Source organism: Triticum urartu, chromosome 7 (genome assembly GCF_003073215.2).
Source record: "Triticum urartu cultivar G1812 chromosome 7, Tu2.1, whole genome shotgun sequence".
Lineage (NCBI taxonomy): Eukaryota > Viridiplantae > Streptophyta > Magnoliopsida > Poales > Poaceae > Triticum > Triticum urartu.
This window is the reverse complement of record NC_053028.1, coordinates 84301245-84316401: the sequence shown is the minus strand read 5'-3', so window position 1 is coordinate 84316401 and position 15157 is coordinate 84301245. Positions and strand designations below refer to the sequence as shown.

General features: G+C 42.4%; 2 protein-coding genes across 3 annotated transcripts; both read left to right on the top strand.

The window, feature by feature from the left end:
• Positions 1-1140: 1140 nt before the first annotated feature.
• On the top strand, positions 1141-13179 carry LOC125517991 (pullulanase 1, chloroplastic). Its single transcript, XM_048682955.1, has 29 exons — positions 1141-1456; positions 1651-1795; positions 1900-1952; positions 2069-2177; positions 2286-2422; positions 2525-2721; positions 2828-2977; positions 3080-3140; positions 3234-3354; positions 3558-3648; positions 3775-3868; positions 4105-4200; positions 4593-4733; positions 4983-5033; positions 5291-5361; positions 5452-5544; positions 5897-5987; positions 6954-7025; positions 7183-7308; positions 7500-7556; positions 7988-8062; positions 8584-8672; positions 8880-8957; positions 9117-9255; positions 9741-9850; positions 10046-10145; positions 10499-11531; positions 12644-12742; positions 12835-13179. Exons 1-27 carry the CDS (start codon positions 1220-1222, stop codon positions 10604-10606), a joined length of 2892 nt encoding a protein of 963 aa, XP_048538912.1. The 5' UTR covers positions 1141-1219; the 3' UTR covers positions 10607-11531; positions 12644-12742; positions 12835-13179.
• LOC125517993 lies at positions 11968-13179 on the top strand. Of its 2 annotated transcripts, none has more exons than XM_048682956.1 (3): positions 11968-12009; positions 12644-12742; positions 12835-13179. In XM_048682956.1, exons 2-3 carry the CDS (start codon positions 12660-12662, stop codon positions 12962-12964), a joined length of 213 nt encoding a protein of 70 aa, XP_048538913.1. In that variant the 5' UTR covers positions 11968-12009; positions 12644-12659; the 3' UTR covers positions 12965-13179. The 2 variants fall into 2 exon arrangements, with proteins under 2 accessions (XP_048538913.1, XP_048538914.1); XM_048682957.1 differs by lacking the exon at positions 11968-12009 and adding an exon at positions 12305-12350.
• Positions 13180-15157: the final 1978 nt, after the last annotated feature.

Below are 15157 nucleotides of genomic sequence, written 5' to 3'. Positions count from 1 at the left end.
TACACTTGTGGGCAGCTGACATGTGGACCAACTTGTTGTCATTTACTCGTATCTTTTCACAACTCTTCTAACCGAATAGAGATGTGTTTTTCTTTCCAGTTTTGTAGAAAAATATATAGAAATAGAAAGAAAGTAAACTCTTTCTGCCGAGATACAATACAATAGAAAAAGAACTTTGTGGAGTTTGGAAAATAAGAAAGGAAAAAAAGAAGCTAAAACAAATTTTTCTGCTGCATCTGGATAGAACTGAACAGAAACTATTGTCCAGAAAAGCACAAGGAAAAAAATATGGCACACATTTAATTCTCTTTGTTGACTCCAAAATATGGATAGTGTCGGGTTTCCTGTTTCAACCATTGTCATATTTTGATATCCGGTAAATCATGTAAGAAACCCACTAAAAACAAAGATGGGTCTAAAACGGTTGAAAGCAACAATAATAAATACTCTTCACATGATTTCGCAAAAAGAGAAAAAACTCTTCACGTGAAAGAGAGATGGAAGAAAGACAAACTTTGATGAGATGGGTTGTGATGTGGTTTGCTAACGGACGGGTATGTTGGCATCAGTGCCTACCAGAAGCTTGTATAGAAGTGAATCAACCTGTGATTGGATGGTCAGGAGGATAGTGGTATTTTCAGCCTATAAGATTTTAAGTTTTAGACTTGCCATTGGTGATGTGCATTTAGTGAGAGGAGACGTTTCCATCGGCTACGAAGGTGTCTGTGACGACTTCTTCAATTTTAAAACGATATGTAGGCTAAGTCTCTCGGCCATGCTCATAGAGAAAAGGTGTGCGTACGTGCACTCATAGGGAATGATGTGTATGTGCATATGCTTAAGCGTATGTGTTAAAAAAACTCACACAAGGAGTTCATAGCTAGCATGTGATGTGTGGTTGAGTCAGATGACCATGGGTGACTCACATCACATGTGAGCCAACTTGTTGGCCATCCATTTCTTTACGCAAACTTGTAACGACATTTGCAAGTTTTGTCAAAAAAGTATAAAAGGTATGAAAGAAAATTTCTTGCAAGATATAACGGGAAAAAGAGAGCTTTGTTGAGTTGGAAACCTAAGAAAAGAAAACAGAAAAGCTAATGCCGCATCATGGATATAGAACTGAAGTGAACAGAATCTGTTGGCCGCAAAAAGCACAAAGGGAAGAAGAAAAAAGGCTCTCTCTTCTTCCTTCCTTCCTTCCTTCCTCGCATACAAAATGCCAATGCCGATGCGAACGATGCTGCTCCGCCACCTCAGTCCCGCCCCCGCCCTACCCAATCCCCGGCGCTCCTCCGCCTCCTCGCCGCAGCGGAGACCGGCGAGGGCCCGGCCACCGCCGCTGCATTCCGCCCGCGCCACCGCGCTCCGGGCCCGGAGGACGCCCATGGCGGCCGGCGAGACCGGCGCCTCCGTCTCCGTCTCCGCCGCCGAGGCCGAGGCCGAGGCCACCCAGGTGCTCATCCTCCTCCCCCCTCCCCGCATCCCACTTTTCATTACGAACCGCCCGTCGCTTTCGCCCCCATCCGTTCCCGCCGAATCACACGGCCGCCCCGCATGGCAGCAATACCATACGGCTGACCTTGGCTCCGCTGCTGCTCTAACAAAATGGTAATGTTCTGATGTTGATTGTTGGGCTGTGCCGCGCAGGCGTTCATGCCGGACGCCAGGGCGTACTGGGTGACGAGCGACCTCATCGCCTGGAACGTCAGCGAGCAGGAAGCGGCGTCCGTCTACCTGTACGCCAGCAGAACCGCCGCGATGGGCCTCTCGCCGTCGAATGGCGGCATCCAAGGTACGTACGTTACGCGGGCCAATTAAGTTCGTCCTGGATGCCGGCTCTCAGCCTGAACCTGATGGTTGTGACTGAAACCCGTCGCTGGTGTGATGATGTGGCAGGCTACGATTCCAAGGTTGAGCTGCAACCGGAGAGCGCCGGGCTCCCGGAAACCGTAAGACGTGCCATGGGTTCCCTGTGCTGTGATCATCTCTTGATTGTTCTTCATGCAGTGTCCAGTGATAAATTTCAGTTTGTTGAACTTAGAGTGCCATTTGCAACATGTTTCAGGTGACCCAGAAGTTCCCTTTCATCAGCAGTTACAGAGCGTTCAGAGTCCCGAGCTCTGTCGACGTCGCCAGCCTCGTGAAATGCCAACTGGTCGTCGCTTCTTTCGGTGGTAATTCTTGACTCTTTGCATCCTTACTTGCAGATTCAGAGATGAGTGTCAAATTCTCCAGAGATGTTAAGAAACAGAGCAAGATCCTGACATACTTCTTGTGTGCAGCTGACGGGAAACACGTAGATGTTACAGGACTGCAGTTACCTGGCGTACTGGATGACATATTCGCATACACAGGACCGCTCGGTGCGGTTTTCCGCGAGGACTCCGTGAGCCTGCACCTTTGGGCTCCTACAGCTCAGGTTTGGCTTCTAAAGACGGCACATTTTACCATCTCAAGTGTCGCCTCCAATTCTGTACTGTTCCTGCTTATATATGTAAAATGTCCCCAATATATCTTGCAGGATGTGAGTGTGTGCTTCTTTGATGGTCCAGCGGGCCCTGTGCTGGAGACGGTTCAGCTCAAGGAGTCAAATGGTGTTTGGAGTGTTACTGGACCAAGAGAGTGGGAAAACCGGTATTATTTGTATGAAGTCGACGTGTATCATCCAACTAAGGCGCAGGTTCTGAAATGTTTAGCTGGTGACCCGTATGCTAGAGGGTATGTGGCTATGCGCAGTTCAGTTATGTGTTCAGGGGGAAACCTTTTTTTCTATGAAAAAAAGTTCAGGGAGAGGAAGAAATTAATGTGTTGCTTATTTGATCAGCCTTTCCGCAAACGGAGCGCGGACCTGGTTGGTTGACATTAACAATGAAACATTGAAGCCAGCTTCCTGGGATGAATTGGCTGATGAGAAGCCAAAACTTGATTCCTTCTCTGACATAACCATCTACGAATTGCACATTCGTGATTTCAGGTGAATTGTGCTGCTTGATTTACACAACTACAAATCTGGTGGGGTTTATGCATATTCATCTTTAGAACTTAGCTGTCTGTTTCCTGTGCTTTTCGATTACAGCGCCCACGATGGCACAGTGGACAGTGACTCTCGTGGAGGTTTTCGTGCATTTGCATATCAGGTCTTCAGAGTTGATTTACTAGAAGACTGATGTATTGCATTGCCGTTTTCATCAGTATCCCATGCTGATTGCATTTTGGAACCTGTGGTACAGGCCTCGGCAGGAATGCAGCACCTACGGAAATTGTCTGATGCTGGTTTGACTCATGTGCATTTGTTGCCAAGCTTTCATTTTGCTGGCGTTGACGACATTAAGAGCAACTGGAAATTTGTCGGTAAGGAAATATTTTCTCTATCTTTCACCAGACAACAAGGCACTGTTGAGCTTTTCCTAGATATCTATCATTTTTTTTGTTGGATAGCAATGAGTGATGACTATTTATAAGTACTTAATTGTTTAGACTGCACTTCTTCATTTTCGTCTTATTTACTTCAGAATGACTTATTTGGCTATACGGAACTTCATTTACTCTGGCAGATGAGTGTAAACTGGCAACATTCCCTCCAGGATCAGATATGCAACAAGCAGCAGTAGTAGCTATTCAGGAAGAGGACCCTTATAATTGGGGGTATTCATTTCACACTTCTTTTTCTCTCACACATTCCAGATACTAATGTATCGTGGTGGTGTCAATATAGGAAAGTTAGTTATGTTCTTGCGGGTAAAATATTCTTACATATTATGCATGCTAAAGGTATAACCCTGTACTCTGGGGGGTTCCAAAAGGAAGCTATGCAAGTGACCCTGATGGACCGAGTCGCATTATTGAATACCGTCAGATGGTCCAGGTGTGTTTTCCTTTTTAACCCTGCGAATATGTGACCCTGCTTGTAAGATAGGATTCCAAAAGGAACTACAGTGCATTTGGACTACTTCCCACAAAATTCATGTATTCTATATAAGACCACCAATTCGAGCACATGCTAACTTGTAGCGCTCAGCCTTTTGTAGTAATTGAAGGTGGTAAATGTGGTTAGCTCGATGCAGGATACATGTTACTTCTCTGATAAATTTTGTACTGCAGGCCCTCAATCGCATAGGCCTTCGTGTTGTCATGGATGTTGTATACAATCATCTAGACTCAAGTGGCCCCTGCGGTATCAGCTCAGTGCTTGACAAGGTTGTTACCTTTGAAAATAATATTTGTATTCATAATTATTGCAGCTTAAATTACATCCATTGGTTTTCTTCCAATAACGTTTACAACATTTCTTGGTCATGTTAGAAGTCAACTTAAACTATTATTCCATTCGAACTGGTCCACCCAAGAGCATTTTTGTCACATATTTAAGTACCACCAGTCATGCTACATTGTGTACAAAGTGATAGAAATATGTAAAATTCTTGTTTCAAAGAAATGGCAAGTAATAAATTGCTTACCCTCCTGTGTTCATTGTTCCAGAAATGTGCTTGTAGATCTAACAAAATACATGTCAATTGATCTGCTTTGACATCTTTTGGACCTTTCTTATGTCTATTCTTTCTTTTTCTTTGTATGTGGGATATTTACAGATCGTTCCTGGGTACTATGTTAGAAGGGATACTAATGGCCAGATTGAGAACAGTGCAGCTATGAACAATACAGCAAGTGAGCATTTCATGGTTGATAGGTTAATCGTGGATGACCTTTTGAACTGGGCAGTAAACTACAAAGTGAGTTGGCTGTGGTAACAGTATTCTAATTATGTTACGATAATACCATTCATTTCAGACTTACTGGTTCTAAATGAGATCATCGGACTTGGTGGCTCAGTGCCATCAGCCACGTTATGCACAGGAAAATGCATGCATTCATGACAGAATTTACTTCTTCCCTTTCATTATTGTCTGGACAGTTTCATGTTGTTTACATGATTTTCTTTATCATAATGCTTGCTAATCACCATATAATTGTTGCCTTAGATTGATGGGTTCAGATTTGATCTTATGGGCCATATCATGAAACACACCATGGTAAGTAAGCTCATATCCTTGATAAGTTAAATATCATGTTGATTTTCTGCTTAAATACAATTTCTTTGACCCCCGTGATTTAGTAAAGTATTGCTCATCATCACTTCCACTAGAAAGAACATAGCAATTTCCTTGTTGTGACTACATGGCCCATATGATCAGAATGATTGCACGCATCTGGATCCCTATTTCTTTTTCATTTTTGTTAAGAGCATCGCTCTGCATGCTGGATGACCTTTTTTGTTTAATAAACACAGATGAGAGCAAAAGCTGCTCTTCAAAGCCTTACAAGGGATGCACATGGAGTTGATGGTTCAAAAGTATACTTGTAAGGAATGAGATTGCTCAGTTTCATAGCAACCAGTTTATATGGTATTCTCCTTGTATCGGGCTAATAAGGGCAATGACATTGCCACAGGTATGGTGAGGGATGGGACTTCGCTGAAGTTGCACGCAATCAACGTGGAATAAATGGATCCCAGCTTAATATGAGTGGAACAGGGATTGGTAGGTAAGTCTTAATTTATTACCAACTTACTATCTCCCATGAGAAGTGAGCACCTTTCGGTGCTCATCAGCAACTTGTTCATTATCGTATTTACATTTAAATTAACCAATTGGTCAATTTTGGAACATACCTCCAAACTATAACTAGATTTTACATTGAACAATCAAATTAAAAGTCAAACTTATGTCTCAGCAATCTCCTGTATTGTCAGAATTTTGAAGCTATGACACAAAATACCAGAGTACAGTTTTATTCTAGTAAATAGCCAGTATGAGTAATTTATTTTGGTGTTTGTTCTACATCAACCATTTTTTTCTATACAACATAGTAATATCCATACTGTCATACTTTGCAGCTTCAATGATAGAATCCGGGATGCTGTTAATGGGGGTAATCCATTTGGTAACCCACTACAGCAAGGCTTTAATACTGGTCTGTTCTTAGAGGTAATATTTGTATCCTTTATGCTGGTGCCCTTCCTGGAAATGAAAGTTATGATATGACATTTCAGTAACCAGTTTCTTGCCTTCATCATTCATAAGAATGCAGCAGTTACCTATTTTCCTCTCTTAATACAGTTTTCCTGAATTTCGGTAATTCTCTTGGGTTAAGCCATTTTCTCAAACTCAGAGGTTCCTTTTTCTGTAATCAAGTTGCTGACTGTAGCTACCTTAAGGTTCCTAACTTTCTATTAATTGGTGTTGTGCACCATTAGACCTCAGTACCTGTACCTCAGAGGCAGTGGCGGAGCTAGACAGAATTGGCTGGGGGGGCGAATGGTAAAATATGAGTGCTTGGGGGGGCCAAAAGCTAAAATATTTCTCATCTAAACCCTCACAGTAATATTTTCTTCACAAGTTGCTTCAATATTGGGGGGGCCACAGCCCCCCCAGGATGCTACATAGCTCCGCTGTTGCTCAGAGGCCATGTATTCAAGTGTCGTCTATTTTTTTGCGAAAAAATGCAAAAGCCTTGCTTCTAGATGCCCGATAGAAGAAAAAGTTTTGTACAAGCCCAAGACGTCAACACTCCATAAGTCAACACAACACCCTAAGTACTAGGCACTGCGGGAGGAGCACTGCCAGCCCAACCACCCCTGCTAATGCCCAATGTCTGGCCTCAACCTGGATAGTGGCGAGCAAGCTGGAAACTCTGGGCCTCTCATTTGTCAGCCGCATGTTTTGTTATGGTCTGCTAGGGTTGGGCATGCATCCTCAGCTATGGAGTATATTGGAGGTTTATTGAACTAGTTAGCTACTATTTTGTGTGCCCTAGCTGGCACTTTGAGGTCTCAAGTCTGAACTGGAGCTGTGATGCAGAGATGCACTTTACTACATTGTGTTTAAAATATTTCTAGACTAGCTCCCAGAATTCCATAGTATTAATTATTTGGTATTTGCCCTTTCGTGCAGCCGAATGGGTTTTATCAGGGCAATGAAGCAGATACCAGGCGCTCGCTCGCTACTTACGCTGACCAAATACAGGTAGGCTATCGGTATTCATGTTCCTATAAGTTTTCCCACTGGTTGAATATTAATTTGCTTTTTACCTATCAATTTAATGCAAATTGAATGTTATTAGTGTTCTGCTTAATAAGTTTGCCAGGCAAGATGGAATAATTTTCTTTTCCTTTTCTTTCAGATTGGACTAGCTGGTAATCTGAGGGATTATGTACTAATAACTCATACTGGAGAAGCTAAGAAGGGATCAGAAATTCACACTTTCGATGGATTACCAGTCGGCTATACTTCGTCCCCAATAGAAATAGTATGGCTATTGGTCTTTGAACTTCCAAAAATTAATCGTACTTGTAACACTATCATTTGCTCACAGGAATAGCATAATTTACTCAGTAGAAACAGTATGGCTATTGGTTCTGTACGTGTTTGAATTTTCCTCTTTAAACACTGCTACCAGTCATTATTTACTCAAATACCTTACTGTTTTGTCCATTTCAGATAAACTATGTTTCTGCTCATGACAATGAGACTCTGTTTGATGTTATCAGTGTAAAGGTATGGCTTGTATCCTGTATATGAATACTCCCTTACTTTTTATGGAACGGAGGGAGTAACTAACTTGTATTATACTTCTTCCATCAATTATTACTGTCTAGTAATCATAATTTTCCTTTTTATGTTTTGCAAATCAGGAAACAAGACAGATTAGCATGAATATCTTTACATTTATATATATAATGCAATGATATTTTCTATCGCTAATACTGGTCACTAAAATTAGTTAATTCTTTGGAAATTAAACTTTACATATATAAAGCAACAATTTAGTAAGATGAACTCAAAATTTCATGCGATGATATACTTTTCAGAAGAAAGGAAGTTGCTCATTGATTCTTCTTTCGCAAGATGAACTCAAAATTTCATTTTCAAAACCTCTCTCTCACAATCTTAAATTCTCGAATTGTTTCTTTTGTTTGTTTCTGCAGACCCCAATGAACCTTTCAGTTGATGAGAGATGCAGGATAAATCATTTAGCCTCCAGCATGATGGCATTATCCCAGGTTTGTACATAAACGGAATATGGATCATAGAACTTATAAATTTTCTGTAGTTCATAGTACTCTAATAGTGTAGGAATTGGTGAAGAGTGATCAGTTTCCCCAGAAATAAGTTGCTAAATTTAAGTAAAATGAGTAATATGGCAAGACCGATCTAGTAGCTCAGTAAGCTCAATCTTGAACTTGTCTCATGTATGAACTTACTAAATGATCAGGTTGTCTAATCTTAGTTTCATTTGTTTTCTTAGCATAATTAATAAATTCAGCACTTGGACTCTTTTGCTAGGATGTTTACAAGTAATCTGCATTGTGATAATCCAACTGACAAATGACACCATGATTTCACGTGATTTTGTATTTTTCTGCTTTTGTCATCTTCTTTCTTCTGACCAAGTAATTTTTCCCATATGGTAAAGAATATAGTAGTGTCTATTTTAAAGAAAAAGTATTCTGTACTTTCATACATGTTCTATAACTTGAACTTTTGGAGTAGTGTCCTCAATTTTTTCAGCTTGTCCTTTCAGGGAATACCCTTTTTCCATGCTGGTGACGAGATACTAAGATCTAAGTCCATTGATCGAGATTCATATAACTCTGGTGATTGGTTTAACAAGTAATAAGCTTCCCTTTCTACCTTACTGAAAACAGCAGTTCTTCCCATGAACTAAAATGATTGATTTTTTATAGAGAGAAAACTAATTAAAATGTTCTTGAAAATAATAATTCTTGCCGCCTTCTTTACCATATATGAAGTAGAGGACAATAGTAGTTCTGTAGAATCTTTAACTGCACGGTAATGTTCTGTTTTCTTTTTGCTAAGGCTTGATTTTACCTATGAAACAAACAATTGGGGTGTTGGGCTTCCTCCAAGTGAAAAGAACGAAGATAATTGGCCCCTGTAAGTTTTTGAACTTTTACATCTTTTATTACCATCACGGTTTTATTATGTATTTGGCCATGTCCTTTTGATAAAGTGAAGAACTTAAATGAGCATTTCCTTTCAAGTTCTAAACATGCATTTGATAGTTCAAAATTTCAAATGGAAACTATTTTGCAGGATGAAACCAAGATTGGAAAATCCATCTTTCAAACCTGCAAAAGGACACATTCTTGCTGCCCTAGACAGTTTTGTTGACATCTTGAAGATCAGATACTCATCTCCGCTTTTTCGTCTTAGTACAGCAAGTGACATTAAGGTACATGTATTCTTCATTTCTTTGCCAGCAAATTAGTTTGAACTTCCTTTCAGACCGCTGAAGTGCTACTGTAGACAAAGCTTCTTTTTTCCTTTTATTGATCTCATGGTGAATTATATGACATGAATGTACTTTACTGTGGGAGCTATATAACTGAGAGTGTGAAACAAATGTATGTTTACATTGATCCCGCAGTTGAAAATGAATGATCACCTGGAAACTAGAGACAAAGATAATCCTGCTAGAACATGTGGACACAGCTCCACCCTGTACTACACCAAATGATCTAGTAGCTGCAAGCAACTCGCGCAAGAAAGCTATGCCTTTTTATTCAGTATTACCTCAGTTTCACAATATCTATCGTGCACCCACACATTGGGGGAGGGGTGAAAATGCTCACATAGTAAATTTGTGGAAGAGGAGCGAGTAATATCTATCGAATTGATCTGTTGCGTAGATCTGACTGTATTCCTGTCGTATTTCAGCAAAGGGTTCGCTTTCACAACACAGGGCCCTCCTCAGTCCCAGGTGTTATTGTCATGGGCATTGAAGATGCACGAGATGAGAAGCCCAAGATGGCTCAGTTAGATGCGAAGTAAGTCACACTTGATGTAGTTATGATTTGCAAAGATATGTTTTGCAAGATGAACATAGAGTGTAGTCTTGAGAAACATGCCACTCCGTATTATTACTTGGTAAAAGAGCAGTAGTGTCCGTCCGTAGCTCAGTGTGTGGCAAGAGAGGCCCTCAATGTTATGTGCTGTAGCTAACTAACTGTCACTCTCTGCAGCTTCTCTTATGTTGTAACCATCTTCAATGTGTGTCCGCACGAAGTATCCATGGATATTCCAGCCCTCGCTTCAATGGGGCTTGAATTGCATCCTGTGCAGGTAACTGTTCTGAGATGTTTTCGACTTTAGGTTTGTTGGTACTGTACCCTGACATCATTGCTAGACCTTTCACATTTTTCTCTTTTTGCAAGTGTTGAACTTTAACATTGGGGAAACTGACAACTGACAAACTTTTTAGAAGCAAGTTGACACACTTTTCTAGTTGTGGTTTTGCTTCCTAGCGTTTCATGCTTAGAGTGAAACATTGCACACCCTATAACAGCTGACCAGTGTCCGAGCCTGATAGTCCAGAGTTTCAGTATCATAAAACCCAATGAATCGTCAACCCAAAAAGTTGTGGAACTGGGAGAGCAATTTTCTGAGTATGCAACGGCTATTCTGGACTGTTTCAGGTGAATTCATCAGATGCTTTGGTGGGGAAATCTGTGTACGAGGCCGCGACGGGCAGGTTCACCGTGCCCAGAAGAACCGTGTCAATCTTTGTCGAACCTCGGTGTTGATGCCTCCTTGGTTTCAACGCGAGTATCTGTTCTACAAGTTGTCGAAGCGACCGAAGATCTTCCTGTTTTCGTGTTGAAGTAAATAATAACTGAAGAATAAGAGAGGAGAGGCGCTGCTGCCTGCGGATTACACTGCTGAAGGCACAAACCCAGGAATAAGAAGCCTGGCCTATGTATATGTATGTATAGTGCCCGAGCTGCCAAGTCATGGCTTTGTTTTCTGATCCATTTTGATTTTACATATCAAAAGGAAAACATGTATATCGAGTTATAACTTATAAGTATTGTATAACATGCATCTATTAAATAAGGAAGCATAATGATTTGTACTGTACTGCCTTTTTACTTTGTACATTGTTATTATTCATCAAAGAAATAAAGCACAATTTCTCTAATACTAGCATAGTACCCGTGCGTTGCTGCGTAGCTATACTTGAAAAAACGAGGATAAGGCTTTGTCAAATGAGGACCCCGATTAACTTTGGCTCGAGGACCAGTTAGAGTAAACATGATAGTTCAATGCATGAATTTAGAGATGGAATGGCCAAATGAGTACACAGAGACATGCAAAAGTTGTGGCCACACGTGCTACCAAGTGTAAAAAGTAGGGGAAGTGAACTCACCACCAACTCGAAATTTTATAAGTAGGAAAGATGTATATATTTTGTTATTAAACTTTAAAAAATTGACCATATATTTTTCAAGTTCAAATATTTCGAAACGGAGGGAGTAATATTTAGTGATAAGATCTCTTTGAGGCCTCGAGGGTCTCTAACAAAAAAGAAAACTCTCTGATCGAATCGGTGACTCCACGACGCCCCGCTCGGCGCTCGCTGCTCTCTCTCCCTCTGTCTCGGCGCCGCCGCGGCCATCGATCGACCTCGAAGGAGGCGCGGCCTGCAGCCTCCACCTTCGCTCAGCCAAGGTGAGCTCCCTCCAGCGATTCCCCACCCTCCTTCTCTCTGCTCATTAGCCCGAGACGTACACCTCTGCCGCCGACCGCTAGCTAGGGTTTCCTAGGCCGGGGGAAGGGGGTAGAGAGCTACAGCAGCAGGTGGGGAAAAGAGGGGGAAGAGCCGTATACAGATCGCCTTTGCTTGCCTGCAGCGCCGGCAGCCACAACGGCGGCGCCGCCGCCGGGCCCCTGGTCTAGGCGCCGGGTTGGAGGAGGTCACTGCAGATGTGGGATTCAGAGAATGTATAGTTCAGTTAGAATGTTGTGTTTCATGAAAATGGAATTGGGGGCCTGCGCTCCTTTTCTCGAAAAATGAAATAGTTCAGTTAGAATTGTTGAGATCCATTTAATTTTTTCCCTATGGAAGTTTTAGGAGCCCAGAGCCAGTGCACTGCCACCTCTAACCCGGAGTCCGAACTGAAGAAACGTTTCTGTTCCTTCAGACTAAGTAAGTTAATTGTTACAAGACTTTGTTTCGAGCGATGGTGATAAGCTTTCATGTTTCACGTTGCTGTCAATGCCATCTTGTAGTTCGTCAGAGGGTTCGATCTCCGTTAATTATTCATCTACGCTATCTGGGGTCTTGGTATATGGCGATGAAGCTGCCAATCTAGCATCCTGCTTGCTAATACTTGTTACTGGCCTTCTGCCGATCTGTTATTAGTTACTGCTGTTATGGTACTGATTTTTATGGTCATAAGATAACTTTTTCAGCTAGTTTGTTTACTCTATTTTTGGGGCGAAGGCAGACTGGCGCTCTACTGATTTCATTAAGAGAACGAGTAGCAGGTCCATTATTTATCCAAAATTCTTTCTCTTGTAACTTTCTGGGGTTCAGACTCATATCAGCAGGATTCAGTTTAAGTTTAATTCGAGGCGTACAAGTGCAATTCAAAATCAGCTTTTGCTTATTATCATTTACTTAATTGAAAAGGGGGAAACCTATGAGATGCTTGTTGCTAGTTAGGAGTACCTTCTGATGGCCTAATGTGCCAATGCTTTGCTATATCACGTTCAAAGGAAAACAGAGGTTTTGTGGCACGACCTTACCTGAATTAATTCTTCTTCCTTTATCTTGACAGTTTCTAAAACAATCACATGTCCAAGGCACGCAACGCCTTAGTTGTCACTGGCTTGGTGATCTTTGCTGGTACCGGCCTAGCATTTCCCTTCTACTTTGTGTAAGTGAGTTTGTTTTCTCATCTTTCTAGCACTGGTTGTGTGCATTGGCTGGCGTCTCTTTGCGTAACCTTTATCCATTTCTTACCCCCAGGAAATCAAAGAACAGGCCTATTATCGATTCAACGAAGCCTCTGCCACCGCAGGCTACTTTCCGAGGACCGTATGTGAACACTGGATCGCGCGACATAGGGCCTGATCACACCGAGTACCCCAAGAAGTGATATGTATTTCCATCTTGTTTTCTCTTTGTTTTTCAACAGGCATGCAGAAAACCAGTGAGTTCTGAGTGGAACCCTGTAATGTTGATAACCGGCTCGTGATGTTGGGCAACGCAATTGCTGTGGTAGATTAGCTTCGGTTTGAGCCTTTGAGGTGTTATGTGCAGAACACATGCATATGAGCGTAGTTCTTCCTGAACTGTAAGCGCTTTTGATCATTTCTTGTGCTCCAGTGATTATTCCTTGCAAAGCGATGTGCTGCTGTACCTTTTTTTAGGCAATAATAAATAAATAAAATGCCGAAGCTACTCACACTCTGTTTCATATTACTTAGCAAATTGCTTTTGTTTTTAAGTCAAACTTTGTGAGACCAAATTTATAGAAAAATATTAAACATGTAAAATACCAACTAAATCAACTATTGATATTGATTTGGTATTGTCAATGTCAGTTTTTTCATATATATACAACTGATCAAACTTCACAAAAAAATGGCATTGTGAAATATATTTGATTTCTAGTCTTACCAAATTAATATCACTAGATTTTATCTTTCTTTTTTTCATGTGCGAGGCAGGTGCACTGTCGATTTCATGAAGATAGGAAAAGCAAAAACAGAATGGCCTGAAACTAAGCTGAAAACCATACAACACACGATTGATTAAGGGACCAGAGTGCAAAAGCCCACAACCATGTCGACATCAGCCAACTCAAACTTCACGGCCAACATTTCCGACAACCCAGAGATGTGTGGGTGAGCTCTTCGGAGACGCCTGCAAGAAGCATCGTCGCGAGCCACCCACACGAGCTCTGCCGGTTTTACCTATTTTTACTAATTGTTTCACGCATTTGTCTAGTTTTACAAACAACTACAGAATAATGACAAGATGCCATTTAAATAAACCGCAGGGCAAACCCAAGTGAGGTAACAATTGATTGATTTATGCCGGTCTGTTGAGATCTGTTGCTCCGGAAGGCAAACCCAAGTGAGGCTAAATTTGCTGAGGGTCGTTCTGCCGACGGTAGTGGTTGTTCGATGGCCGAGGGACCTCCATGTAACTTATATTATGTTTAAAAAGTGCTTCGTACTTCTGATGAAGTTTTCTATAGCGGATTCAAAAAAACAAACAATGGCAACCCCAAACTAAACCTTTTTTTTCTGCTGCTAGTAGGTGAATTTTTGTTGCCGCCGATCGGTTGAGACGTGCTGCTTCGCAAGCGCACGATCCACGCATCCTCTTGGTCCACTCGCTGCGAAGCCGCTCGTGCACTTGTCCCAGAGCCGGAGGAAATCAATGGCGTCCATCCAAGCGCCAGAAACAAACAGCAGCGGATGAGCAGGCCGGTACAAGGAGCAGCCCGGAAAGCTGGGGTCCTCCGCCCGTGCACGCCCTGCCCTGCCCCGTCCCTCCCTCTGACAACCCTCCCGCTTTCCCTCTCATCAGCCAACAGCTTTTGCACGCGCGCGCGCGCGTCAGGTTCAGTCAGCCGGCCGGCCCCTTCGTCGGGTCAGAGGTTAGTTCCGCCCGCCTTCGCCTTTCGGTTTTGTACCGCCGGACGGACGGATCCATCTCGTCGCTGTCAGCCCGGCGGTTTCCACGGCAAAGAGCTTCCGGCAGTGGCAATGGCGGGTGGCTGCGCCGGGGAAGAAGACAGGCCGTGACCTCAGCCGCTTTCCCCTAAGGAATGGATGAAGATGCCGTGCGTACGTGCTCCTACGCCGGGGTTCAGTAAAAGATTAGATGTGCATTCTTGCTTGAGTTTGACAGTGATCGATGGATGGTCCTGCGGGAGGAAATTTGCAGGGATTCCAAGGCAGAAGGAGATGGCTGATGCAAGACAGAGAATATTTCCATGACAAGGTATATAATTTTGGACCGCAAGACCTCTGTAGAAACTTCTTTCTTCAGAGCAGTGGCGGTTCTTTAATTTCAGTAAAAGAATTCCGGGATTAGACAGATAGATGCGTGCTATCAACAGTGGCGTGTGATGGGATGTGGCGTGTGGTGGGTTAATTAATCGGCTGGGCCTGGGGCGGATGCTTTGTGTCTGCGCAGTTTAGGCCAGGAAGAGAAGCCAGCAGGCTGCTCATCATCTGTCACATCCATCTCAACCCAATGAGCCTGAATTATTATGTGTGTATGAGTGTATCTATGTATAGCTTGCTGTGTTTATACGTACACTTCTTCCTTCTTC